The 27549-nt window shown below is 38.2% G+C and overlaps 1 protein-coding gene across 5 annotated transcripts in view; it reads left to right on the top strand.

The window, feature by feature from the left end:
- The window catches only part of TMEM135 (transmembrane protein 135), a 161675-nt gene that overhangs the window by 114959 nt on the left and 19167 nt on the right, over nt 1-27549 (top strand). For all 5 annotated transcript variants that reach the window (XM_069015662.1, XM_069015654.1, XM_069015671.1 and 2 more), the window contains one exon: nt 27001-27042. In XM_069015662.1, coding sequence (XP_068871763.1) covers nt 27001-27042 — 42 coding nt within the window. The remainder of the gene's footprint in view (nt 1-27000; nt 27043-27549) is intronic.

The following is a 27549-nucleotide window of genomic DNA, read 5'->3' as shown; positions in this document are numbered from 1 at the left end:
GTTTGACCAGGGTTGACATGAAGGGTAGAGCTGCTGTCCTTGTTTTTGATGGAGAAGCGACTATTTGAAATTTCTTCTGTAACTTTATGTGATTATTCTGTATAACTTGTGGTCTAAGTTCAAGTGTGATTATGATTCTGTCTCTGAGAGTGCATGTTGATTCTAAGTGCAGTAGAACTCGAGTGGGCAGGCATTCATATATGGAGGCTAAATGGCTGCTATCGAGCTAACATGGAAATTTTGGTATTTATATTGTATTTTAAAAAAATAATAATTCCTGTTCCCTGCAGGAACTATTCCTTCATAAGATGTGAACCTCCTAAAAGAGAATCTATTGGAAATGCTACGTTTTGTATGTGTCACCTAGGTGCCAAAGAGCAGTAGATGGTATTTAGTGGTAGAATTTCTGAGGAAGGACTGCTGGCAAAATCAGTGTGTCACCGAAGCAACAGAGATCAGCTGTAAAGAGGAAGATGATGTGTTGAGGAGTAGCTGGAACACCTTTGTGACTTAATGCAATGTAAACATGCATGGTAGCTGTCATAGGCTGGGTCTCTAGTACATGCTTGTGTGCATTTCTTCCAGGAGTGCAAGGTCTCCTGAAGAAAGAAAGGATACATGATTGTAGCACGGATCTTTATTTAGCAGCTGCTGTAGAAGGCTGTTTGAAATCTTGCCACTCTTGAAATCTCATCAGCTGTATGATGGAAATACCAAGGAGCTTAAGGTTTTTCCAGTTATTCATTTCCTGGTTGGAGTATCTTTTTCTGTTGGTTCATGAAGAATTAACTCAAGAGATAACTGCTTATAGCACTTGAGGAAAAACTAAAGTCATAAAATGCTTGAAACCAGAATGTGTAAATAAATGGAAAAACTTCTTTCTGGAATTCTGTTTTGAGTTCATTGTTCTGATTTTGTAAAGATCAGTTGATAAAATAAGACAAGAAAGTGATTTGATTTGTCCCTGTCCTTTTGAAAAATAGTATGCCCAGCTAAAAGGTAGCACTATTAGGTTTTCGAGATTTGTCGCCTTCCAAAGCTGACTTAATGGAATTGGAATGTAACTTATCCTCTCTTGTCACTCTGTAACAAAGACTGACAGGTTGCTGATAATTTCTTGCTGATACACCTCTTCTCACAGGGACAGAGGGTAAACCTTATGCTGAAAGCCAAGCTTTCAAATCATTTAAGAGGTTTGGAGCTTTATTTGTGGCTTCTGATAAGAGTGTGAAGTTTTCACTATACTGAGTGTGCTGTGAGTAGGTGGCAGGGCAGTGTCAGTTTGAGTTACATCAGCACAACCCACCCAAGCAGTTCTAGTCTAAAGAGTCATGTTGGGAATACAATGTAAATCATATTGATTAAAATGTAAAACCACTGGCTGCTCTAGACCACTATCAAAATTGTTTATCGTGTGTTATAAAGTGCTTGAGTATGTTTGAATAAGTGATGAATATAAAGGGAAAGTGCAGGAATAAAAGCTTTGGGTTTCTTAACCAATGTCCATGCTTTTGTCTTTGGGAGTATAAGAAACATTTGCCTGCATTACAAGTTTGATAAGCTGAAGATGTGATCATTTTACAGTAGGCTCACTGTTAATCTGCTGTCAGTTGTCTTTGGGAAGTATAGAGTGACTTACCCAGGAGTTATTCTTGTAATTTACCAAAGCAGTCTGGGGGTTCTTTGTTGCTCTCTCAGCCTCTCAGCACATCCTTATTTCAGTCACATTTGATTCACAGACAACTGCTATTAATTTTAAAATACAAAAGACTAATTTTATGTGTAATTCCATACAAATCCCTCTTTAAAGTGCCCCGCAATCAAATTGCATAGCAGTAATTAATAGAAGTATATTGAACATGCCACCTGGTACTCAGAATTATAGATAACACTGTGACTGATATGCACATTTGCACTCACATGTATCCGTTGACAAGCAGTTATCTAGGTTTCAATGAGAGGCATTGAAGAAAAATGCAGCATTTCTCAGGAAGGAGAAAATGAATATAAAGACAGTTTTCTTTTGAATATTGTTAAAGTGTCATTAAATAATGTACTCATAGGTGAAAATGCCTGCACTTTCAGTTCGTTTCAATTCTGATTTTAAAGAAGTCATCTGGCATTGGATCTACAAATGCATTTTAAAGCTTTAATTTATACTACTATATTAATTTAATATAACGTATACGAGACTTTGGAAAACAACCAAAACTATGATGGCATGTTTTAGGATCTAGGAACTATTTGGTTGACTGCCTTCCCCTTAATTAAATTTAAAATGTGCATTTCTGTTATTTGCCCTCTAATTGGTAGCTCTTTATTCCTCCTTGTAAAGTACTACTTCAGCTGAAACTATTCTTTGAGCAAAAAAAGTTTGCATATACGTACTGTATTTTGAGTATATATATATCTATATTCAGAAGCTCTCTATTATGTGAAATAACTGAAGATTTCATATTAGGGAAGATCTGGTGCTTTAGATTGTCAGAGCACCAAGATGAGATTTGCAAATACTTAAGTTTGAGGTCTTGTTTTTTCCAGTCTATTCTTCTCTCTTCTATCTGTTACACATAAAGAAGTAATCTGTTTAGAGGGGCTTTTCTTCTTAGGAAACTGGAAATATTTAACCCTCAATTCTGTCCAGGATATCCTAACCTATGCCCATTAGGTCAGTCCTGGAGGTTTCCTTTCCCCAAATGAGACAGTCTGCTAGGCTTGTGATTTTTCTGCCATTTTATTTTATTTTCAAAAGCAGGGAATGAAGGAAAAACCCACACACCCTTCTTCAGCATTTCAGAAGCTGTCTGATAATGGAGGGATAAAATTGATTCAGGTCTGAAGGGCTTTAAGGTGTGTGCAAGGTAGGATAATTTTCACTTCCATAAGTGCTCTTTGTCATATTGTTGTGCCACTAGACTGCTGATAAACCTCAGTGTGGTATTTGGACGTAGCTCTTACTCTGCCAACACATAGAGTGAGCTTTTGGAGGATTTCTCTTTCAGTAGCCATCTGCTCAGTAATAGAGTTTTTTTTTCTCTCTTTTTTTCACTTAGCTGGAAAAGATTACCTGGCATACTTGACATTCATCTCAAGAACCCAACACCTTCCCTGTTCTGCTTAGCATCCCTTCTCCTGTGCTTTGCTCTTTTCATCTTATGTCAGATCTAATTTGGTGCAGATACCCCGTTTCAGATATCTCAGTAGGTAGAAGATAGATAACCTCATCTGCATTTTTATATTGACAAAGGTTTTCCAGAAATCTCCTCTTTACCTAAGAGGAGAAGTACTCCTCCTGTCAAGTTCTGTTATTTTAAAATGTGCACTCAAATGTCCTTTCTAAGTAGAAATTTTCATGTGTTTTATTTCATGCTGTGTGGGAATTACAGCTTAAAAGATAAAGATAGATAAAAGAAAAAGAAAGTTTAATAAACCATGTCTGAAGTGCCATTGCATTTGTGCTTCAGAAGGCATTGCCACTTAAAGTTCATTTAGGGCTTTTTAAGAATTAATGGTAAATTCCTTTTTTTTTAAACACCAGATGCTGTAGTTCCTCAATGACATTTCCTGATTTTTAAGAACTTTTTACTTTTGATATTGAGTATACTAGCAACTAAAAAAAAAAAGATGTGGGAAGAGAAATAATTATTTTAATTTTCTTTTTAAAGTATTCTTTACTGTTGTTAGAATAATAGATAAGCACTTTTTCAGATTCATTGATTAAAAAAATTATTTAAGTGGAATATTGCCTGAATTATTTTGCCTAATGTATTAAAAGTAACACTTGGGAATTGGATTTTTAGTCTAATATAATCTCAGATGGTTTCTGATGTGGACATCTAACAAACAGGAAGAAATTGCTTAGTTTTCACTATCAATTAAGTTGGTAGTTGATGGTGAATACATTGGTGCCCCCCAGCTTGAGCAAGACTCAGTAAAACAAAATATTGTTTTCTTTGCATAATTTTGTAATGAATATTTCCTAAGTAACACCCTATAAAACCTCAGGCATTCTTGGATATACAGAGGAAAGAATTGTTTGCATTGTGTGTGGTATTTCTGTGACCAGATAATTGTCTCTCCTTTATACTAATTGCCAGAGTTGCTCAAGGTGTTGCATTAGACATGAAAAGGAGCTGTAAGGATCAAATTGAGTTTAATTTGAGGAAAACCAAAGGGAAGGTAGGGCTGCAGACTCAGTCTTTTCAGAGCCAGTGAGGTGGCAGGTGAGAAGCAGAGCTGCTCTAGTCCTCGGCCTTGTGGCACCCACCTGTGCAGAGGAGGTCAGGCACCCCCAAGGAGCCTGGAGCTCCTGGTGCTCCAAAGCCTCATAAGTTACAGCTTTGGAAATCTGTCTGTAATGCTCATTAAAGAAATATGCCCTGAGTCCTGAGCCTGGAAAATGCTGATGGTTTCCACCATATGTGAAGGACACAGAATGGGGGTTTTCTCTTGTGCAGAATAACAGGAAATTTCTTTAGATTGTTATAATTTTTTTTCTTTGCATTTGTTTTAAAAAGTGATGTCAGTGGGCTCCTGGCTGTGGAATGGTAGAGAGTTATTCGAGCTCTCTGAACACTGGCAGTTGTAGTTGCTTTCATTTGTGTATGACTCTGTCTGTGTCTGACCTGCACAAGCTTCTTTCAGACAGAATTCAGGAATAATGCTCAAGGATTAGCTGTCTCTCTTTCTACATTTATTTTATTCAGTAATTAAATCAAGCTTTTCTGTGGTCAAGGATTTTATAAGATTAACATTGTCTAATAGAGTTAATTTATGAACTATTTATCTCACAAAATGTTTGAATCCAAACCTAAATTAAGATCTAAGAGATGACTGTATTTTTTCTAAAAAATTTGTATTTTCTAAAAAATTTTACGCAGATTCTTCCAAGTTATTAACATACATAGAAATTATTGTACTGGAACAGATCAATGATTCATCTAGTCCTGCTGAGAAGCACTGGTGAAGCATGCCAAAACATAAATCAAGGACTTGATCAGGATTTCAGGTCTGTCACGCAATGCTTAACCCAGCTGGAGACCTGGCAGCAGAGTGCAAATCATGGGTGACTGATCTTCCCTCACCTCCATCTTCCTGCCCCACAGGAGGTGTTGTTCCTTCATTGAGTTAAAGTCTCAGTGCTAGAAGGTACTTGCAGAAAAATCCATCACGGAGCAGTGGCCTCCCGGAAGAGCTCTTGCTCTGTACGTGCAAGGTGGGACTGTGTGGTGGGGGTGCCCAGCAGAGCCAGGTCTGCGCCACAGGCCTTCTGTACTGACCTGCCTGCCTTCCCCAGGAACCAAGGACATAGTTCCTCATTCTCCTATCTGCACAAAGTCTTGTAAGATGGAAAAATGATAGCTTGTGTAGTTGGGGGCAGGGAGACAACGTGGATCAAACTACTGTTTTGTTAAGGTCATTATGTGTTTCAGTTCTGCTAATAAACAAGCATTTGCCCTGTTCCTCAGAGGAAGATGCTCAAGTGGTTACTTTTGAATGGCAGAGTGTGGCACTTACAGGGTGAAGTGTGTCTTGTGAAGGTGCAAACCAACCCCCACAGATTTGCTGTAGCCACAAGAAACAGGAGCAGTCTTCATATGATGCACATGTAAACCAGTCTGCTAATAGTTGGGTTACAAAGAGAGCTTACAAAGAGATACACAAAGGATCTTCAGTTTGATGTAGCATCTATTCCAATGTGACATAGCAGGTTGCTGAGTAGTCTAAAGTGTGAGGGTTCTGAATCCTTCTGTGGGGAATGGAAGAGAAGGAATTTCCCTTTCCGTCTTCGAAGCAATTAGGGGAAAACGTGATTGACTTACTTAAAGCCTGACTGTCATAGATTGAGGAAATACAGAGGAAACCATGTAGAAGCCTTCCTGCAGGGCTACCCTATCCCTTTCAGGGGTGGGAAATTGCTCACTATTGAAGAAGAAGTGAGTGTTGTTGGTGATCTGAGTGGAGGTCATGGCATCCACAGAGTCCTCTGTGAGTCTCAACTGGAGCCCGTTGCAACAGCACATGTCCTGCTGTGGTCTCTGGCAATGGCATGTTTGGTGAATATCCAGCAGTACTATTGCTGGATGTGTGGTGTTAGGGATCTCAGAGCAGGCGCTGTTCTGGTTCATCTAAATTGAAGTTGTTTGGGTTTCAAACCTGCTTGAAAGGCATAGGCTGAAATAACCTGTTAGTGAATGCTGGTGGAAAGATGCAGCACAAGTAATATGTGTTGTTGACATGCTTGTAGAAAATACCAGGTTTTAGGTTAATTCTCTCCCCATTCTTCCAATTATTATTTTTTTAAACGATATGTCTATGACAGTGTTCCTTTAAATATGATGTTTGGTGTTTGTCAGGTGGCATGGGGTTTTAAGAGTTTAATATGGATAATTACCACATAGTTAAAGGTGAGATAATGTGGGTTGTGGTCTCAGAAAATTAAATACTGTATTTAGCAGATTGACTGTTGAAATACCAGTAATACAGAAAGAAAAAGTATTCTCCTAATGCTTACTAGGACTTCACAATTGTTTCCTGTGTAAAAATCAGTTATAATTGGGAACTATGAAATACAAAATAAAAATTCAAACCAATATATTTATAAGACACATAATCAGGGGTGTGGTATGACTTTACAAGATTGGGTTGGATGGAATGTTAATTTTGGATTACACTTAGGAACTCATGTAGTGTTAAATAAGCCTGAGGTGCTGTGAAGGTGATTGAAGCACTATACAGATGTTCATATTATTGAAAATATGATTTTATGACAGAAAATGTCTTACAGAAGGTAATAGCGTCATACATTGATTTTTTCAGCAATTTATGGCATGATTCAGTTTTACAGCTCTTTTCTTCCTTGTCAGATTTTTCCTGGCTTCAGCAGAGTTCTGGCTGCACTTTGCACATAGCTAATTTTGCAGAGGGAGAACTGCCTTTTTTTTGTTTTCTTAGGGCATGATGAAAAAATGCTTTTGATCTGTTTAGGAAACTGTATAAAACCAGCGCCTTCTGACTTTTTATCTGCTCATCCAGTTGTAATAAAAGTTTTACTGAAGTGATCCTGCTATTTTAAATTGAAGAGACAAGGTGGATGTCAGTGATACACACCCAGCAGCAGACATGGAGGAACAGTATTGCCAGACACTACCCCGTGATTTTATTGCAGAAGTGGATATAATTTATTGTTTGAGGAAAAGAAAGCAGCAAAATATTATTTTGAAGGTGAGCCAATTCATATATTCTTGGACATTACACAGACCACCCAGATCAGAAGCGATGTTTTATGTCTCTTAAATCTAAGTAGATTCAACTGAGCATTGAGCTGCCTGCCCGAGGCCAGTGGAACACTTAGGAAAGGAAAATCCACCTTTTAATTTCTCCTTCTTTTCATAATTCCTTAGTGAAAGGCTTCACAGCAAATAAGTCTGATGAGTTTCTGGAATAAGGAATAAGATTTGCTTGTCAGAAGTGCAGTGCTCTTTGTTGAGAATTAGGTTTGCTTACTCTTGGTAATGGGCATGATCCTGTAGTAGTCTCCTTCCAGCCATGTCTCTGTGTTGCCACAGTATGGGCACAGCATCTAACAAATTGAATCCCTGAGGACAGGTACCTCTACTAGAGGACAAGACAAAAAAGTGTGTGTGTGTATATTATATATAGGAAGAAATTTGACAGAATTCAGTGAAATTCCACAGCTTTCTGGCATGCCATGTTGAATGGTAGGGTGGCCCACCAGATGTTCTCCAGTTTATAAAGCTCCATTTTAAAAAATATCAACAGGGAAAAAAAGTAGGTTTCTCTGATATTGGGAACCTCATTTAAGGATGAGAAAAATGTGAACGTCCCAAATTGTAATGCTTTACTGTTTCATTCTGCTCTTATCCACAAATGAATTATGGTCTTCATAATGTTTGCTTTTATGTTGTGATGGCTGCAGTCACTGACAAGCTCTTTCTCAGCTAACCTTGAGAAAAATCCTTTATCCAAATGATACCAAAGAACCAACATCCAACAGCAAATTTTCCGTCCCGTCATATTTTCTGAAATTTTATTGAGACCCATCTTGGAGAAATAAGTCAGTTTTTGCCAGTAAAGTGAATAATTCTTTTGATATGCATATATGAATTTATACTTCTAGACATTGATGTGCAAGCTGGTGCAATATTTCAGTTTTTTAACTAACACTGGGTTCTGAAGAGTAATTTATAATGTACATTATATTTAGTTTATATAAACATCCACAGTTAGATTTTTGTATAAATGTATTACGGAGTGTGGGGTTATTTTTTGTAAAGCACTTACAGCTCAAATAATTACAATTCATTAAAGCATTGATTAAGAAAAGCTGTGGCAAATAAACTGGTAGTTTCTTGTGGCTTCATATAATTTTGTGGTATTTCCTTGAAAGTTTTGCAAAAGAGGAGACACTGAAGCTGTGGTATATCTGTTTAGAAAAATGGCTTATGTAAGTTTTAAAGCTGCTGGTTTAATGAGGTTTTTAAGCAAAAAATGGTGCATTTTCAAACTCATTGTGGATTTAAATTTGAGCTGCTTTATGCTGGCAGAATGAGGCAATCTGAGGGGAAAAAAGGGTAAAAAATGATTTATGAGAATCTCCATTTCAAAATATAATGGATTGAATTTAATATGGGACTTTTGAAATTCATATTGTGAACATATGTTAATAGAAACTTCCCACAAAAACAGATGACAAGATGTGAAAAAGATAAGACTCAGGCAGAGTTTCTTTTTCTTAAGTGTAGCTTTTTCAGGTTAGCCTTTTAACAGACATAATTTCTGTCAGGGGAGATAACTGTAAAACTGTGTATTAGTCAAGTGAAATCCTGACTGTGGTTCGCCTGGTTTTTAAAGGAGGAAGGATGTTTGCCACAGCACTCCCTTGTGTTTCTGCTGGTCTCTTTCCTAAGGAGGCTTTGAACCCTAGAGCCAGTTTTAGTCATATTTGTAAAAGCATAAAAGCCCTAAAGATGGAGAAAATTCTGCTTTTTTCATAACAATAAGCAGCTGTGCAGACAAGACAGCTGTGCTGGTGATCCCAGGCTCCTGGATGAGCCCAGTTCTTTGTAGACCTCAGAGAAGCGCATGAGGGTGTTGCACTCATGGAGTATGCTTGCTGTGCACATTTTGCTGGAAATCAGGCTCTGTGGATTCTTTTGCTCGTGGAAGAAATCGTTGGTTTAACTGTTCATGAAAAAAACAAAATTTATTTAACCTAACTGGTTTTAAACAACTATGCCACTCTCCTGTTGAAGTTGAATGGGGATGATAAAAAAAAAAAGCCCTGTAGAGTCAATAATAAAGGGCATTTAAAAATCTTGGTATTTTTCATGTCACTGAAAGGATTACTGTTTATCTGCACCCTTCTCAGTACAGATTTTTTTTTTTTTTTAACTATTAGTAGTAAAAAAAGAAAAACTTCATTACTGGAAAAAGAAACTGGAAGGGAGAGAAGTTCAACAAGATCTGGTTTGATGTGCTGGCAAGTTAGATAAAGTAGCAATAAAAATGCTCACTGTGTGCAGATACTGAAAATCTGAGTTGTGTAAGACATGACTTTGATGTACCAGTACAAAAAGTTGATTAATATTGTTTGACAAGAAGCTCAACATGTCCTGGCAATGTGCACTCAGAGCCCAGAAAGCCAACCCTGTCCTGGGCTGCATCCAAAGCAGTGTGGCCAGCAGGGCCAGGGAGGGGATTCTGCCCCTCTGCTCTGGTGAGACCTCACCTGCAGTGCTGCATCCAGCTCTGGGGTCCCAGCACAGGCAAGATGTGGACCTGTTGGAGTGGGTCCAGAGAAGAGTCATGAAGATGACCAGAGAGCTGGAGCACCTCTCCTGTGAAGACAGGCTGAGGGAGCTGGGGTTGTTCAGCCTGGAGAAGAGAGGGCTCCAGGGAGACCTTATAGCACCTGCCAGGGACTTTTTACAAGGGCATGTAATGGTAGAACAAGGGGGAATGGCTTTACACTGAAAGAGAACGGATTTAGTTAGATATTGGGAAGAAATTATTTCTTATGAGAGTGGTGAGGCAGTGGCACAGGTTTCCCAGAGATGCTATGGATTCCCCGTCCCTGGAAGTGTTGAAGGCCAGGTTAAATGGGGCTTTGAGCAACCTTGTTTAGTGGAAGGTGTCCCTGCCTATAATAGAGAAGTATGAACTAGATAAGCTTCTGATAGAAGCTGTTCTTTAATTGCATGATTGTTAATTCTTAGTTTCAATTAATTTGGGACACAATTTCAGTATACTTTTTAAAGTTAAATTACTGTTTGTAACCATGCAAATTCTGTATTGGTGGAACAACAGGGAAAAAAATGTGTACAAACCTCAAAAAAACCAAACTGGGTTAAGAGTCTGATAAGAGAGTCTGAGTCCTCCAGGAGGGCAAGATAAATCTGAAAAGATAAAAGGTGTCTTTCTTTTCTCCATTGTCTCTCTCTCCAGCTTCAGTATACAAAACACCAGCAGATTTGTATGCACACTGCTCTTCTGTGAAAACCTCTCCTGGCAAACCAGTAGGTTTAATGAAGAGGTGCAGCATTACTCTGTCTTTTTATTTGACACCACCTCTACAGAGCCTCTTGCATCTTCATGAGCCTTTTGTGTGAGGTGTTCCGCAGCCCCCGTTACCCATGTGCAAGGCATAAGAAGGTCTGGGACAGAGTCTAGATCAAGCTGTATCATTTTATTTTATCAAGAGAGAGCTGAAATGTATGTGACCAAGGGCTCTGTGGAGCCTCTGTGACCTGACCACATAAATATTCTGAAGCTTCACAGCATGTGCTGCTTTGCCAAGGTTGTAGCTACAGTGTTCATTAGTCAGCTGGGCATCAGTGTGGCTTGCCTCTGTCAAGATGTCTTAATTCTGGAGTATTTGCCCTGATAATAGGAATACACAACATTTTGGAGGATAACCTTCCAGAGAAGATCCCTTAAATATGGGTAATTCTGTCAGTATTATAAACAAACACCAAAAAAACTTCCACAGGAACTTTTCCTGAAACACCACTGAAAGCATTTATGGTATTCCTGGTGCAGATTGCTTGTAATAAACTTTCCTTTGCTCCTTATATACTAAATTTTCTTGCACATTTTCTTCTGGCCCATAGGGATACATCAGGAATCTAAAAATGAGAAAAGAATTACTGAAGTGCTCTTACTGGGATTTGACATGAGTGTGACAGGCATTGGTTACTTTGTCCTTTCAAACTGCCAGTTTTACATACATCTGCCTGTTCTGCAAGATGTGACCCTTAAAAAGGACATGGCTCTAGGCATTTAGACCTTACCATTACTAGTAGGATTAGCAATATGGCTAAAATGTTCTTCCAAGTGAAGTCCAAACTGATATTCCAGACTGCAGTGTGACCCCCAAAACTCACTTGGCTGCATTCCACAGGTCAATTTTTCGCAAGCACATTATGAAACACATTCATCACCGAATGCCATATAATGTTGTTTTACAAGCTAACAATGCACATATTTTTATGTATTTTGAAATGTATTTATGAAAGAAATAGTTACACTTAAAATACAGAACAAATAAGTGAACATAAAAAACACCAAAACATCCTAAATCCCCAGACTCCACCCTTTGCTCCATCATAGATAAATCAACAATGTAAAATTGTTGTTTTTGTCTAGAACAAAAGTTTCACAGCTGTATTTAAAAGTATGTTGATGAAAAGTGATTCATAAGGTGAAGTAATCATTTTTATACACTGCACTTGGCAGACTCCAGCCAAATTACACCATAAAAGAAATATTATATTTGACAGCAAAGTGTTAGCGATGTGAAATTTGAGAATGAAAACTGTCTGAAGACTTACTTATGACTATGCTGCTCTCTGATGGTACCCTGTTTTTCTGACCCAACTGAGGTCAGTATGTGTTTTTCCCATCTTTTTGAATTTAGGCTTTAGATAAACTTCTAACGTCCTTCTCTTGTAAATTAATTCACATTGGTTTGGTTTAGACATATTTGAAGGCTATTATATCTGATTTGTCTACTACAAATTGTTCACTACATAGAATTCTTACAAGCTAAATATAAAATAATTAAACTTATAAAGTTTTGGGCTACCTTAAAAGTTTTTAAACTGCATCCATTTTGTCTATTGAATTTTCATTTGAAAAGAGCATGTGTGATTCACCAAATTGCTATGGACATAATGCTGGATGACTTAAAACTGTAACAAATAATTACAAGGATTTAACAGAATGGGATAAACCTCTTTATTCCCCTTGGCATGAGTGACTTGGGAGCAAAAGGTTGCGACCTACAGGGTCAAGAATACTATGTGGAGTGTTTGAGGGTAGTAGATTTATCAGACAATCCTATTCAGGCTCTGCTTTTCCACTGAAGTTGTCCTGATGCTCTGCAATTAGTAGACACCAGTTACCAGGGATGTTAATGCTCCTTCTGGGCTTTGTTTGTTTTGTTGTTTGTATGGAGTACTGATTAGGGCTTTTGAGTGTGGAATTCACTTGCAAGTGATTTATTTTGTATCTCTAGGATGTGTTCCAGCTGGTTTGGTTTGGGGTTTTTCTTCCCTGGGAAATCACAGTTTCAGATAGCAGCCAGAGCAGCAAACTTTAAGAAGTTACAAGAAGTTCTTTTTAATAAATATTTCTTCTTAGGATGAGAGAATTTAATTTTCTATCATGAACTTTATTTCTATTTTTATTATCTTTCTAAAAAAAAATTTCCAATATGTTACTTTTTTAAGCACTAAATGAAATGTTAATCATGGATTTATAAGAACCTATTGAATAAAGTTAGAAGTGAGGATGTCACTACATCTGTGTACTCAAGGAAACCCGTGGGATATTTTACAAAAGTATGTGCCCTTGCTTAAGCTTCTCATTCAGAAATTAAACCCCTATTGATACACAGAAACAGACTCCTATTCATATGTTCCATATGATTTGTAGCATCCTAATCCTTGCCATGAATCCTTTCCTTATTCTCTGCATCGTAGACTGAAACACATCAATTCAAAACATGGCTTCTTCACTTTTTTTTTTTAAATGTCAGCTCTTGGTTGAATACAGTTCTAATTGTCTCTTTTCACAAGTGCTGGGAGTTTCCTAAATCCTGTTGAAGAGTAGTTTATTTTCAGTTATTTAAAAACTTGTCTTCTGTGCATATAGTAAAATTTACCATGAATCTGCACATTCATGCAGCTGCCTAATTTCATAAACCTTCAGTTTCTTTCACTTTTACTAGTACTTATACTTTTTGCCTTCAACTGTCAGTGTATTTTGGGTGAAGCATGTAAAATACTACTGTTTTTAAACAATTTTGTATTCTACTAGCCGGTGGAAAATAATTAATTTAATTAAACTTTAGCAAGTAATGAGTAGAATGAAAGACCACGCAGCTGCTACGTTGTGCCTGGTTTACATACTTGTTAATAACTTACTTGACTTCAATGTAATTTTGTTGTCCTGTGGTTGCCATACTAAAGTAAAACTTTTGCTGTAGTTTCTTGCCGGATTACAAGTAAAATTCTGAAACCATAATAATCTTTCTCACAGCTGGCTAGATTTTATAACTTTATAATAAACAATTAAAATGATATAGGTCCAAGAATTACCATCTGCCATATGAAGTTGGGAACACTATTCACATAACATTGATGAATATATTAAAGCAGTAAAAAACTGCCAAAAACATGCCACTAGAACTTGTATTCCTCTCCGTCTAATGACTGCAAATTAAAAATTAAGCAGCCTTCTCTAATCTGCTTTCATGGCTTTGCAGCATCCAGAGCAGTCCATGAGTCAGCATCAGGTGCAGTTAGAAAAAAAGACACGTTCTGGCTTGGGAAGAGATAGATGGAGGAATGTAATCCCCTGAAGAAAACAGTCCAAGTATCCTGGCTATTACTCTAAACTTTTTCATTGGAAAGCTGTCAGAGTTGAAGGAATAGTTCGTGGTGTAAATCTTTTGTCTGCTGATTTCTTCCTTTCCTGTTAAAATGTGTAGTATTAGCAGGTCAAGTGGGCCAAAAATTTCCTTTGCATATTAAACTCTGCCATATTTAGTTTGGTGCTTCTGTTGGAATTAAAGGGACGTGTCACCGGCAATTCCTGTTTGTTTATTCTTACTAAAGCCCTATAAATGGAGCACATCTCAGAAGCAAGACAGAGACATAAGATCTCTCTTGAAGCACTCTGTATAAGAAAACTCACAGGAAAAGGAGAGAAAGGATGGCCAGCTTAACTGGATGGGGGTACATGTACTGCCCACAGCTTCATATTGAGTCCTTGGTCTACCAGTCACAATTGACACTGTTTCTTACAAAATGTTGACTTGGAAAAAAGCGCCTGGCACAGACCAGTAGAACAGTTAATTCCTGTTGGCTGCACATTTGTATCAAGCACAGAAGTAGTGGCAGATGTGCTTTCTGGCCCTCCTACAGCTGTGTCACAGTTGTGTTCCACAGCCAAGCCAGTCATGTCCCTTCTCCAGCTGTGGATTGTGTCCACACAGATTTATTTACCTGGCTATGCCTCTTTTCTGGTGGATAACTGAGAAGCACTGGATAACACCTTTACTTTTTCATCATGAAGTTAAGCTCCAGAACTGACCTTTGCTTTTGGATAACAAATACACTGTAATGCCTTCCATTCCCAGATCTACTGGGATTGCAGCCACATGAAGGTTTGTTTGCCACACCATTTTTATATGACTTAATATTTTCAACAACAACAAAGTGCATTGAGCTTGCTGGCTGAGTGTAAAATGAGGGCAAGATCAATTTTATTCTAGGAGGACAAATGGTTGCATTTGTGACTTGAACATTAATGATCAGTTAATGAAAATTCTAATAAGAAACAGGTGAATTCAAAGTTTAAAACTTATTTTCTTGCTCTTGTTTACTATTTTTTGAGGGTTTTTTCAGCTAAAGGAACCAAGGGCTGGCTGCGGCCTGATCCTTCTGGTTCGTCATTTACTGCAGTGATACTTTGTTATCAAGGGCAAAGAAACCTTCAGAACAGCTCTGGAGAATCTCCACTTTCCCTTCCCCCCTTAATAAGGTTATGCAGTTGGTTTAATTTTTGGCTATTTGAGGACATTTAAGTGAAGTGTTGGGTCTATTTTTCAGACTTTTAATGTAGAATAAAAGTACTTGAAGTCATGAGAGATTGTCCTGTTTGCCTCCCATTCATGTTAAAATATCTGACTTTTCAATTTTTTTTAAGTCTTCTGTAATGGAGAGTCCATGACATCCTTAAGCAATCTATTCTTAGCCATATTTTCAGATAAGATTTTTACAGAGTCTGATTGAATAAACCTTGATACAATTTTGGTCTATTCCTTCTTCTCCCATCCACAAACATGAGGAAACAGATTATTTGCTTTACTTTGTAGCAAACTTTCATGGCAAAGACTTCATCACATACTGCTATCTGCTATATTCTCCGCCCCCCCTCCCCCCTGTCTCCCTTTACCCTGTTCCCCTTTGTGATGCACAAGACAATTTATTTCAGCTGGTAAAGCTTTATAAATATGATAGAGTAAGACAATTCAGTGTTTTGCAGGTTGTAGCCTTTCTTTTGCATCCCAGATCAGATTTTGCTTTTTGATGCCTCACAGTTCTTGCCCTGTATTTGTGTAGTTGATTGTTTCTGCATACATATAATGCACATGCAGTTGATGAATAGCATCCTGTTTTTTTCTGAGCCAATCTCTTCCACTTCATAAAATCATAGAATGGTGAATGGTTTGGGTTGGAAAGAGCCTTAAAGATCATCTAGTTCCTGCCTCCCTGCCATGGGCAGGGACATCCTCCACTAGCGCAGGTTGCTCAAAGCCGCATCCAACCCGGCCTTGAACACTTCCAGGGATGGGGCATCCACAGCTTCTCTGGGCAACCTGTAACAGTGTCTCACCACACTCACAGTAAAGAATTTTTTCCCAATATTTAATCTAAACCTACTCTTGGTTTAAATTCTCTACCTCTTGTCCTAGCCTAAATGTCTGTCTAAAAAGTCCCACTCTGGCTCTCTTGCAATCTCTTTAGGTATTAGAAGGTGATACAAGGTTTCCCCAAAGTCTTCTCCAGGCTGAACAACCCCAACTCTCTCAGCCTGTCTTAATAGCCCTTGTAGCCTTTTTCTGCTCAGTATTATCTGCAGATTTAATAGGCATGTACTTTTTTCTCTGTCACCACTCTCACTGCTGAAATTACTGAGTAGCAGACATCCTGGACTGGACTTGTGGAGTACCACTTAGTATGTCCTTCCAGTTTTTCAGGAAGCCGTTGACAACTGCTCTCTCACTACTCTTGTCTAACCAGCTTTGTATTCATTCTAGATATCTGTGGTTGTTTTTAAAAGGAAATGTCACATGCTCTAGGTCTGAAGCCTGAATTAAGTCAATAGCATATGACACATTGCTTTGCATTCCTAGTCATTAAATGAGACCCAGTGTTACAAGTATTTTTTTTTGATAAGTGTGTGTTCATTGTTAGTCATGTCCTTGTGGTTGTCTTCCAGGTGCTTACAGTGTCTGTTTACGTATGACCTTCCTCCTTAGGAAGCCAGCTGAATTGCAGTTTTGTCTAATTCCTCCTTTCCCAGACAGTACCATAGTTGGTGTTTAGCACTGTCTTTTCTAAAAATAACTAAACATCCCAAAGTTATGTAGCTTTCTGTCATGGTTTAGCATAGTTTAGTTTTTTAGTTAAGAAGGCTCCATCGCTACAGAAGTGATTCTCTTGCAAAGAGGTGCTTGCAGTTTCCTCTATGACCTGACAGAACCTATCAACTGGCTAGTTTGAATATTGGCAACTTTTTAAGCCACTTAAGAGGTCACTTTGGTGGCTCACAATCAGTCTGTGCCTGGCCTTCTCTAGGAATACTGGGAAAATTCAGATTATGGTAAGTATTTTGTAGTTGACCAAAGCAGATGTGGTGTATTTACAAAGTGAAATAATTGTGGGTGATTTTATTGATCTCTTATAGGATACCAACAGCATTTAACTTCCCAGCAATAATTTTTGGAAGATTATTTTCAAAAATACTGTGCTCTTGCTTAAATTAGTTAACTTCAGAAAGTATTCTGTATAATAAGTTTTATTTTTCTTCATATTTCTGAGGAAATGTGTTTTATCGGGATGAGTATATACTTTCTTGGTATGGAGTTCATGTTTTCTTAAAAATTGTTTTTTCAAAAAATCAAGATTGGAAGCAGTACAGATGTTTAGAAGCCACATTTATGTGATTATTAGAAGAAGAAAGGACAAGAATTGTCCATCACAGAAGTGACTCATACTCCCTCTGACTGTGACCTGTAGGCTTGGCCTATGTGTCAGGTCACTCTAGGTCTCATGGCCAGTCTCTCAAGTTGGTCTTTTTGGTTTGTTTGGGGTTTTTTTGGTGATGCAACTTTCTATTCCAAATACTGCACCTGGATGTGCAGCACTAAAAATATGACCTAACTGATCAGCACGGTAGTAATTTAAAATAAAACTGTTACGTTAGAGTAAAATGTGGTCTGTTGCTAAAGTATAAGCCAGCAAGGGAGTTACTCAGGAGTGAATTTCTGTGGTTGCACTGAAATTTGGTTTTCAAAATAGTGTTTTCTTGAGGCTGTGCACAAACATTTTATTCACTCTGTGGTTCTTCCAGCACAGATTTTACATTTTAATGTCTTTACAAGACTTCTTATGGTACTTACAAACATCAGAAGCAAATAACCACAGCATTCAAGCTGGAGATGTGGGTGTAAACTCTAGGTAAATCTGTATGGGACAGTTATCCTCACAAGGAAACAGAAGTTGAATTTCAACAAACTTTGAAATGCTCATTTAGTTTGTGTGTAACAACCTGCTGATGTTGTCCTAATGCTTATGGCTAAATACTTGTAACAGTCTCGATGATTTTGGCAACATTCTGCATTATATGGAATTAAGAATATTTCTGAGTAATAGAGTGAAGATCTCAATTCAAGTCAATGTATTAAAAATAACTCACTGATCTTCACTCTCTATCCTAGCTCAGCAATGGCGTGGCACGTTTAGAATGATTGCTAATTTCTTTAGAATATTTTTATAGCTTTTCATTTCATTATAAATTTATTTGGATCATATATTTTATTAAATGTCAGTGATAGGGTTAATAAGTATAAAAATATAAATGGATTTTCTCCTTTTAATCACGTTTCCCCCAAATTGAAACAAAGCAAACAGCCAAACCTTTCCCTCAAATCCAATTACAGGATCATTTAGGAAAATCAAATGTTGTATCCATTTCTCTCGAATGCTTGAATTAATCATTCAATAGGAGAGGTTTAGCTCACTGAAATTTTTAATTATCTGCAAATAGCATTAAGTATGTTTACAGAAAACAGTTTCAACAAATTTAACCTCTTATTTTTTCTTTTCTCTTTTTTTCTTTTTTTCCAATTGCAGAGAGCTGGTAGAAAAAGCCAGAGGAAAATTTGGCAGTAGATAAATTTAGCACAGGTCCCCTTCTAAGATAGAATCACTGCAGGTGCCTCCATTATTTGATAATGAGCAAAACGCGTTGTTGGTTTGAGATTATTTGTTTTTTAATCTCATAACAGCATGTCCCTTTAGTGACTGACTCATTGTTCTAACAACAATGAGCCAGCATCAGTGCAGCCCTGGTTCCAGAGGTGGATGTGGGTTTGTACACGTGTTGAGGTACATTTCTCTGTGTCCTCGTGCCTCTAGAGACAATTTGACTTTCCATCTTCATGTCTCCAGGAGTTTTTTACATTTCCTATTTTTGTTCTGTGCCTGATTTGGAAAGAGTGTTTGGGTTTTGCTGTAACAGAAGGTTACTGTGTTTTGATAAAGCACTTGTAAGAAAAAGGTCAAAATTGGATACTGGAAAAATTACATCACTTTGCAAAATTCAACAAATCAATTGAACTAAGTAGTTAAATCCTTAACTTCATTGTTTAGTCAGCTTTTTTAATTGCTTGGAGAACTGTATTCAGCTCTGAAGTCCTCAGCACAGGAAAGACATGGACCTGTTGGAGCAGGTTCAGAGGAGGCCAGGAAGATGATCAGAGGGCTGGAACACCTTTCCTGAGTTGGGGTTGCTCAGCCTGGAGAAGAGAGGGCTCCTGGGAGACCACAGAGCACCTTCCAGTACCTAAAGGGGATTTATAAGAAGGGTGGCAACAGACTTTTTAATAGAATCTGTAGTGACAGGACAAGGGTTAATGGTTTTAAACTAAAAGGGTAGATTTAGACTGGATATAAAAGATAATTTTTTTTATTATAAAGGTGGTGAACTGGCAGAAGTTGCCCTGACAGGTGGTAGGTATCCCATCCCTGAAAACATTCGAAGCCAGGCTGGATGCAGTTCTGAGCAACCTGATCCAGTTGAGGGTGTCCCTGCCCCTGGCGGGGGTGTTGGACTAGAGGCTCTTTAAAGGTCCCTTCCCCCCATATGTTCTATGGTTCTCTGTTGGCTTCTTCTGTTAGCTGTGTGAGGCAGGGGCTTTCATGAAGGATCTTGAGATGGGAACATGGCCACCTGAATGATTCAGTTGCTGCTCCTGAGCCCACAGCGCAGCATTTTTGGTACACAGAGATACGGAATGTCTGCATCCAGCTAAAATAACAAAATTTTTTTGGTTGTTTTTAAGACCTTTTAAGAGAAATTCCACTTACTGGAATTGCAGTTACTTGCACATTTCAGAAAGTGCTAATCTCTGAAGAAATGAGAGCATTGTAAGTAGGAGGATAATTAACATCACTAGAAATCTGATTTCAATTTGACAATAAAACAGAAAACTTGATTAACAGTCAGATGTGAAGTGTTGATTGATAGCAGCTTTGGTTTACAACCCTGAATCCAGTATTGTAATTTAACTACAATAAAAGCAGCTTTCTTTTCAATTGCAGTGTCACATTCTTCACAGAATTACAGAATTTTTCTTCTAAAATGTAATTCCCTGGATTTACATGCGAGCTTGTGGGACCATAGTTCACTGTTGACTACATGGTTTGTCATTTCCATGCACCTTTCCTTTCCAAGTGACTGAAAATGATGCATTCAACTTAGGTCAAGAAAAAAATAATGTACGTCCTGCACGGTGCTAATCTCACCATTCTCATTGAATGTTGTCCCTACTTATTCTTTCTTTGTTCATTTACTTTTTTATAAAATATGGTTTTATATTCACTGTGTCTAATGGTTGCAAAACCATGGCCTTTTCAAAAGATCATTTTATACTTCAGGCACAACTAACAGAAATGCCATGGATACATTCTTTAATGTTTTATTTAAACATGCAAAAATTAACTATCTGATTTGGAAACACAAGTTATGAGACTTTTGACTGAATTTTGATCCTGGCTACATTTGCACATTTAAAAGTTTGAAGTATAATTTTTATAAACTACAGCTCTTCTGATTTCAGTTATTTTTAATGTGACTTCTGACATGTTTTCCAAAAGCTGCATGTTCTCCATGGGGTACAAGATTAGATTTTGCTTATAAAATTTTGCTTATAATTATTTTAATTAAATTTTAATAATTTATTTTAATTTTGCTTATAATTGCACCTTATAATTTTTTCATAGTTCTGGCTTGAATAGGTAAGACCTGTGTGTAAAGATAAAAAGAAAATATATGTTTAATCCAGAAATGGGGAAATTCAGAGGAGAGAGAATCTGGGTATGGGTAGTTTCTTTCCCGTAAATTTGCCTCTGGATTGCCTCTGTGCAAGTTGTGCCTCAGGATGCTACTGAGTCTTGGAGGAGGCAGCTGTTGGTGCAGTGGTGATGTTCTCTGCCTGTAGCTGGAGTTGGTTCTCCTGGGGTGATGTGGTCCAGTGTGGTGGGGCCTCCTTCCTGACCCTGGGAGGGAGGAGGGGAAGAAAAGGTTTTCCATCAGTTTTTCCATCCCAGTCCTGTGAGAGTAGAGGAAGAGAGAAGCATGGGGGTTGAGCAAGCAGCTGTGTGGTGTGTAGCTGACTGCCAGGTTAAACCACACCACCATCTGTGATGGAAGCTTACTGTGATTTGATCTCCTGTGCCTCACATAGATCTAGAAAGGAAGCTCCTTTGTGCTTATGTGCTAGTCAACTGCAAGGAGTGTTTTTTATCTGAAAGAATTGCATCTAAGTACCTCTCTGTTTCCCAAGTAGGGTGCTGCAATCTTAGATTTGGTGCACTTTATTTCTGATGAGAAAATATATAAGCAAGGTAGTCTTTCTTTTTTAATGTAATGTGAACAATATAAATAATTCCTGAAGTCAGAATACTCTTGTATAACCATATCTACAGAGATTTTTAGGATTCAGTTTCCCACAGATTTATTTTAATTAGGAAAAAAATGTCTCCCTGCATCCTCATCATAAACCACTGACATCCTGACGCATTTAGACATTGAGATTAGCACAAAAATCAAGTTGTTCTTTGGTTGCTGAGAAGGATCTAGATAGTCTTCAGACAGCTGGAAAGTTCACCACAACTAAATAAGGACAAGTCAAAATAGATTTTGTAGTGTGTCCAATCATAATGCTTAGAAATAAGATTTTCTACTTTAAAGTGTAAATGTGTGTTCCTCCACTGGGCAAAATACTAGTGATACACATTTCTGAACAACCTTTGGTTTTGGTTTTCTTTGTCATACCGGATTGGACTGTATTAGCTCTTATTTTATATCCAGAGATATAAAATACTTCATTTTAAAGTAATATTTTTCTACATAGTTACATCACTGAGGGAAGTCTGACTGGTTTAGAATTGTTCTTGGATCTCAGAGCCTTTTGGGAAACTAGTATTTCGAAAATGTGATTTTATGTTGCAGTCATCACATAAACAAATTAGTCTCAAAACTGCTTAGAGCTGAGCTTGAACTAATTCTTTCATTTCTGTGATTCAGGATGATTAAGCATGTGTGTCTGAGTCTTGAATTTATTTATAATCCTGTTTTTCAGTGGTGCTTGCTCTGTGCTTTGAGTCTTGTAGCCACAACCCACTTGATTAGCATGGTGTCAGTACATGAGGAAGCGTTGATGAATTATTTTTTAAGAAAAAGAAATGAGCTTTTGAGAATAACATTTAAAGGACAGTTGGGGGAAAATAAAAAAGAGGAGCTCAACTTGTAGGAAGAAAGGACAAAAGATGGAAAAGAAAGAAGAGAAATGGATATAGAAGGTACCTCAGAAAAATGGCACCTGTTGCAGTTGACTTTTAACACTGGGGAGAGAATGAGAAATGAATCATTTAAGATCATGGAATCCAACTGAAAAACAGGAGAGAGGTATAATAACCTCTCTAAGCAACTTAAAACAGAAAATGGATTATCCTCTAGAGATCAGCATAGGTCACAAAATACTGTAGATAGCCTTTAATTCCTAAAAGAAAGGGATTTAATAGCAAGGGCTATAGCTGGCGTGTCCAGACAGTCACATTTCATCACTATGATTCTCCCTCTTCCATAAAGAAGACACTGGAAACCTGGACCCCCAACCAGTCTTCACGGGCAGAGGTGTTGCAGTAATATGCTAACACATGTCCTGTGCTTGAAGTGCTTCCTTCCCACATGGCCATAATGAGAGCTCTGCATATAGGAGTTTCTAATTTGCTCTTACCCTGAAGGATAACATAAGCACTGTGGGGATGTTGTTAAACATGGCATGTTGTTACTACTGTGACAACTGTGTTGTTACTACTATTACTTTCTGCTTACCAGTTCCGTGGGTGAAAAGTGATGTTCCCTCAGAAGGTTTCTGGTGCAGTGTATGTCAATTGGTCACAGAGAAAATCTTGAGAAGAGCTATGACAAGACATATTAATAAAAAAACCCAAAACAGACATACTAATAAAAAAACCCAAATCATAATTGCTGGCATCCAGCCTTAAAGTTCAGTGTGGGAAATTCTTCCTGCAGGATGGAGGGAGAGTACAGTTAACTCGTGTACAGCACCTCTTTACATATACAAACATAATTACAGTTAGTTCGTGTCTTGTTGGAAGTATAGCTTGTATCAAGCCTTGGCTCTATTCCACTTTTGCTGTTTTCTTTATGAAAAAATAAATGTGTGTGGCCGTAAGTTAAATTTATCTTATAAATATGCATGATTAAAATCGACCCTATTTGCTCATGTGCCAGAATAGTCCCAGCAGGGGAATTTTGAGAACCCAAATTTATTGCTTTGGCTCCTTGATTCTTCTGCTCCTTCAGCTCCAACCAGGGCTCTGGCCAAACAAAAGCTGGAACAGAGTAGAGCATTTCTGCTGTGTGATCAGGTACATTCTGCCAGCAGGGACAGCTGGCAAAGTCACTGGTGCTCTTGGCTTTGTACCAGGGACAATCCCCTCTGATGGGAAAATGTAACCAAATTATGCACCATTTAAATTACTGCTTGCTGGGCAAAAACCAGTGTTGATCTCCTGCAGCATGGGATTTGGTCTCTGGGACTTTCAGAGTGGTGGGAAACACAGAGTAGTAGAATGGTTTGGTTTGGAAGGAACCTTAACGATCGGCATAGGCCAGGACACCTTCCACTAGATGAGGTTGTTCAAAGACCAGTCCAACCTGGCCTTGAACACTGCCAGGGGTGGGGCATCCCACGGCTTCTCTGGGCGGTGTGTGCCTCATCACCCTCACTGTGAAGAATTTCTTCCTAATACCTAATCTAAACCTGTCCTCTCAGTGTGAATCCTTTCCCCCTTGTCCTATCGCCACGTGCCCTTGCAGAAAGGTAGGTGAGCTACGCTGAGTTCTTCTGATGCCATACAACTCTGTTATCCCAGGCTTGGCAAGTGGAATAGTACCCTAAAAAAGCCCCTTACAATTCACTGTTTAAGATTTTTCCCATCCCAGCGGTGTCTGCAGTGCTGGGCACATGTAATGCGTTGTACTAGGCTCATTTGAAGCTTGAGTGGCTCATGGGGGTCAGCAGCAGAGTGCAGGCTTTTTCACCCCTTGAGCAATGAAGCATTGAGTAAAAGTTATTATAACCAATTAGTGGTGGCATTATTATTACCAATTAGTGGCTGTATGAAGCAAATCATTACTCTTAGTTCAGTTATTAGCAGCCAGGTGTTCATGAAACGTGCCATGTGCAGCCAGTGTTGTACCTCAGCAGTCACTGCTGAGGCCAGTCACTGAATCTGTGATGTCTCTCTGCAAGGGGGTTGTCACACACACCCCCTGCCCCCCAAAAGAAGTGTGTTTGACATCAGTGCATAGGTTTTTTTGGTTGCTGCCAGTGTTGTGTACCTAGTGAGTGAATAAAAAAGGTCATTTCAATCTCTAGACTGGCATTCTGAAACCTTTAATATAGTGAATTCATGATTCATGATGTAAAGCAAAAAAATTAGAATTCCAGTTTTGTTGTTGGTTGCTGCTTCATTCATCAGAACAAAATGGCCATGCCAGAGAAGGGGAGTTGCAGTACAAATTACTCTTGACTGCAAATATTGTTTCTCTAGGACTCCTGTTTATAGAACAGCATAATAAGCAGTATTTCCACACACCCGTTAGTTAATGCAGAATGACTTTACAGAAGACAGTTTAGACAGCAAGCAACATTAATTAAATTCTATCGAAGAGCTTAATTGCACTTTTTACTTTTTAAAAATTAAATAGGAAGTTAAGGGGGAAAAATTTCTAATTGTGTCTTTAGCATCACTTCCTTATTGAACTACATATTTAACTAATTAATTTTTCAGGGAGATTCATGGCTGTAGCTCTATAAATACACAGAAAAACTAAAAAAATAAGAAAAGTAAGCATAGCTAATAAAGATCCAATATACTAAATAGTTGCTGCATAGAATTGACTTTTATTGTGTAATTAGAATAGGCATTAGAAATATTTTTTGTTTCTTGGAGAAAAAAAGTAGGGGGTTGGAGTGCTAGTTTCTCTTTTGGTGATTCAGATGTCTTCTGATTTCCAATATTAGTGAAGAAATTTTCTTTGAGGTCAATTCAAAGGAAATGAATTGTAGGGTAGCATCCATCAGGGTGCTTTGAGCACAGCTGGGCAGGGACATCTGGTGGTGCAGTAAAGGAATCATTGAACACTTGCAACTGGAAGTGCAGTTGCACTGGAATGATTAAGGAAAAAAACATAATTATGGTCATACTGTGATTACTTTTCTGTTCCAGTATTATTCTACAAACACTTACATGCATGTTTAGATTGTGGTTTGTGTATGGTTTTAATTTACTGGAAAAGTAGAAACTAAAGCCCTGTTCTTGAGCTGGCGGCATGCAGGCATAATGTGTCAGACTCCCTTCACTCAAAGGGCATTTAACCTACAGTGCGCTGCAGGTTTAAAATCAGACTTAGGAAACTGGACTGTGGTTCTGTGGATGGAGTGGGGTCTATGTTAAACCTGTGCATTTGGACTCGGTACTTCTGCCAGTGATTCACTGTGATCTCTGGGCTAAACTGATTTCCGTTGCTTCAGTCCATCACTTAATTTTCAACCCATTTTTGAGTCCATCTTTCTGTAAGAGTGCTGTGATAATGCTTCAGCTTTTGAACTGTGTGTATGGGTAAAGAATCATAAAAAATACAATTACTACGTATCTTTGGTTTCAAAGTTCTATGTTAATTAAAGATACAGTGAGCAATTTTATTTGTATGTATTTACCTTGAACCCCTAGAGATCAAAGTATGTGACCAATATTTTAACTGCTGTAATTTTAAAAGACAAAGTCTTTGCCATGAATTTTTTGATGCTGTGTGCAACTGTGCCTGATACTTATTGTGCACATGTTGACAAAACCAAGTCCTTGGAACCATACGTGTTGAAGGTCATACCCTTGGGAAGAGTTTCCCAGGAGTGTTTAGTGCTGTGATGTCTTACCAGCTCTGCAGCAGACACTCCCCTTCATTTGTGAACATCTTTGATCTCGTTACGTTTTTCCTGCTGTTTGTGTATATCCAGCCATTGGTAGTACATGTTGACCACTCATGGAGCCTTCTGAGAGGTGGTGTCACCTGCTCTAGGAGGGTGTGGGCACAGCACTTCCAGGGACAACGTGGTCTCTGCAGGTGGAAGGCAAAGGATTTTCTTCATCTGCTTGTGTTTGCAAAGCTTTTGTGACTGTTGGCCTGTGTCCCCTTAGAGTAGGTGTCCTCTTGAAATAGCGGTGTTGATAATTTACTAGTTTGTGCTTTGTGTATTGTGTCAGGAATGCATTGTTACCATCATGTATTCCCCATGCAATTCTATAAAAAGAAAAGGGGAAAAAACACAAGTATCTTCTCTCTCCTATGCTACGAAAATGGCTTTTCAGGAGGAATCAGTAACAGCTGCAAGCTTCAGCTCTTCTCATTGTATCCTGGACAGAAAAAAAGTCAATAACCTAAATCTTTCATAGCCAAATATGGGCTCCTTGTTGTCATCATTCATCACACAAGGAACCCTATAGTTGGTAAGAACAGATACATATATATAATCAAGCTCAGAATCAGAGCAACCACTGTGTAATTGAAAAACTGAGCCTTAGAGATTAAGTAATCTTAAAGTAAGGAGCTGCAGAGATCAGCGCTTTGCAAAGTACAACAATTTATCTCAAAGTCAGAAAATCTATTCCCTGCAGCTTTTCACAAGAGGGTGGGTGTTTCATTGAGATCCATCCCTCCTTTCTCTCCTTGCAGAAAAACTTCTGTTTTGTTAAACTCATCATGACTACTTTTCCATAAAGCAACAGTTCTTTGTCATCTTGCATTGTCACCCTAGTGGTTCTGTCACCATCCTTTAAAAGTTTATCCCCTGTTGGTTTGGATAAAAAAGAGAAGCACTGGCATTTGATGCTGTATCCTTTGTTTCAGAGATGTCCCAAGGCTGTGGTGACAACTGGGAATCAAGGATAGCCACAGAGTTGCTGCAAATGTGCTGGTTTTTGTTAATGAAAAGCTGGTGTTCCTCTGCAGCCCTTCTATGTGATATTTAATCTGTAAAACTTTATATTGCCAACAGCCATTATAGAGAAATCTGTTGGTTTTATCTTTCAGGTGCAAAGATGGCTTGAAAGGGTTTACATACTCTGCACTAAAGTAAGTAAAGTTTCTGTGACTATGTAAGATTTTGAGGAATCATGCACAGGGGCAGCTGCATTGTAAGAAGAGTATTCCTAAGAAATATCATGCTGCTCTAAAATTTTTCCAACTTTCAGGTATACAACATATTTTGAAGAAGGCATAATCATAGAATCATTTGGGTTGGAAAAGACTTGTAATGTCATCCAGTCCAGCCTTTAACCCAACACTACCAGGTCCACCACTAAACCATGTCCCCACATACCACATCTACATGTCTTTTCAATACCTCCAGGAACGGTGACTCCACCACTTCCAGGACAGCCTGTTCCAATGCCTGACAATCATTTCAGTGGAGCAATCTTTCTAATATCCAATCTAAACCTCCTCTGGTGCAACTTGAGGCAGTTTCCTCTTGTGTTCTAGAAAGAGAGAAATCCCTTTGTATTTGGGATTGTTGTTCAAGGAAACTCAGACATATGATTGCATGTTTTTGAAGGAGTGCTAATCTCCTTCTAAAACTTG

The sequence above is a fragment of the Aphelocoma coerulescens genome, chromosome 1 (genome assembly GCF_041296385.1).
Source record: "Aphelocoma coerulescens isolate FSJ_1873_10779 chromosome 1, UR_Acoe_1.0, whole genome shotgun sequence".
Lineage (NCBI taxonomy): Eukaryota > Metazoa > Chordata > Aves > Passeriformes > Corvidae > Aphelocoma > Aphelocoma coerulescens.
Note: the sequence above shows the minus strand (reverse complement) of the source record. Positions and strands in the feature narration are given on the sequence as shown.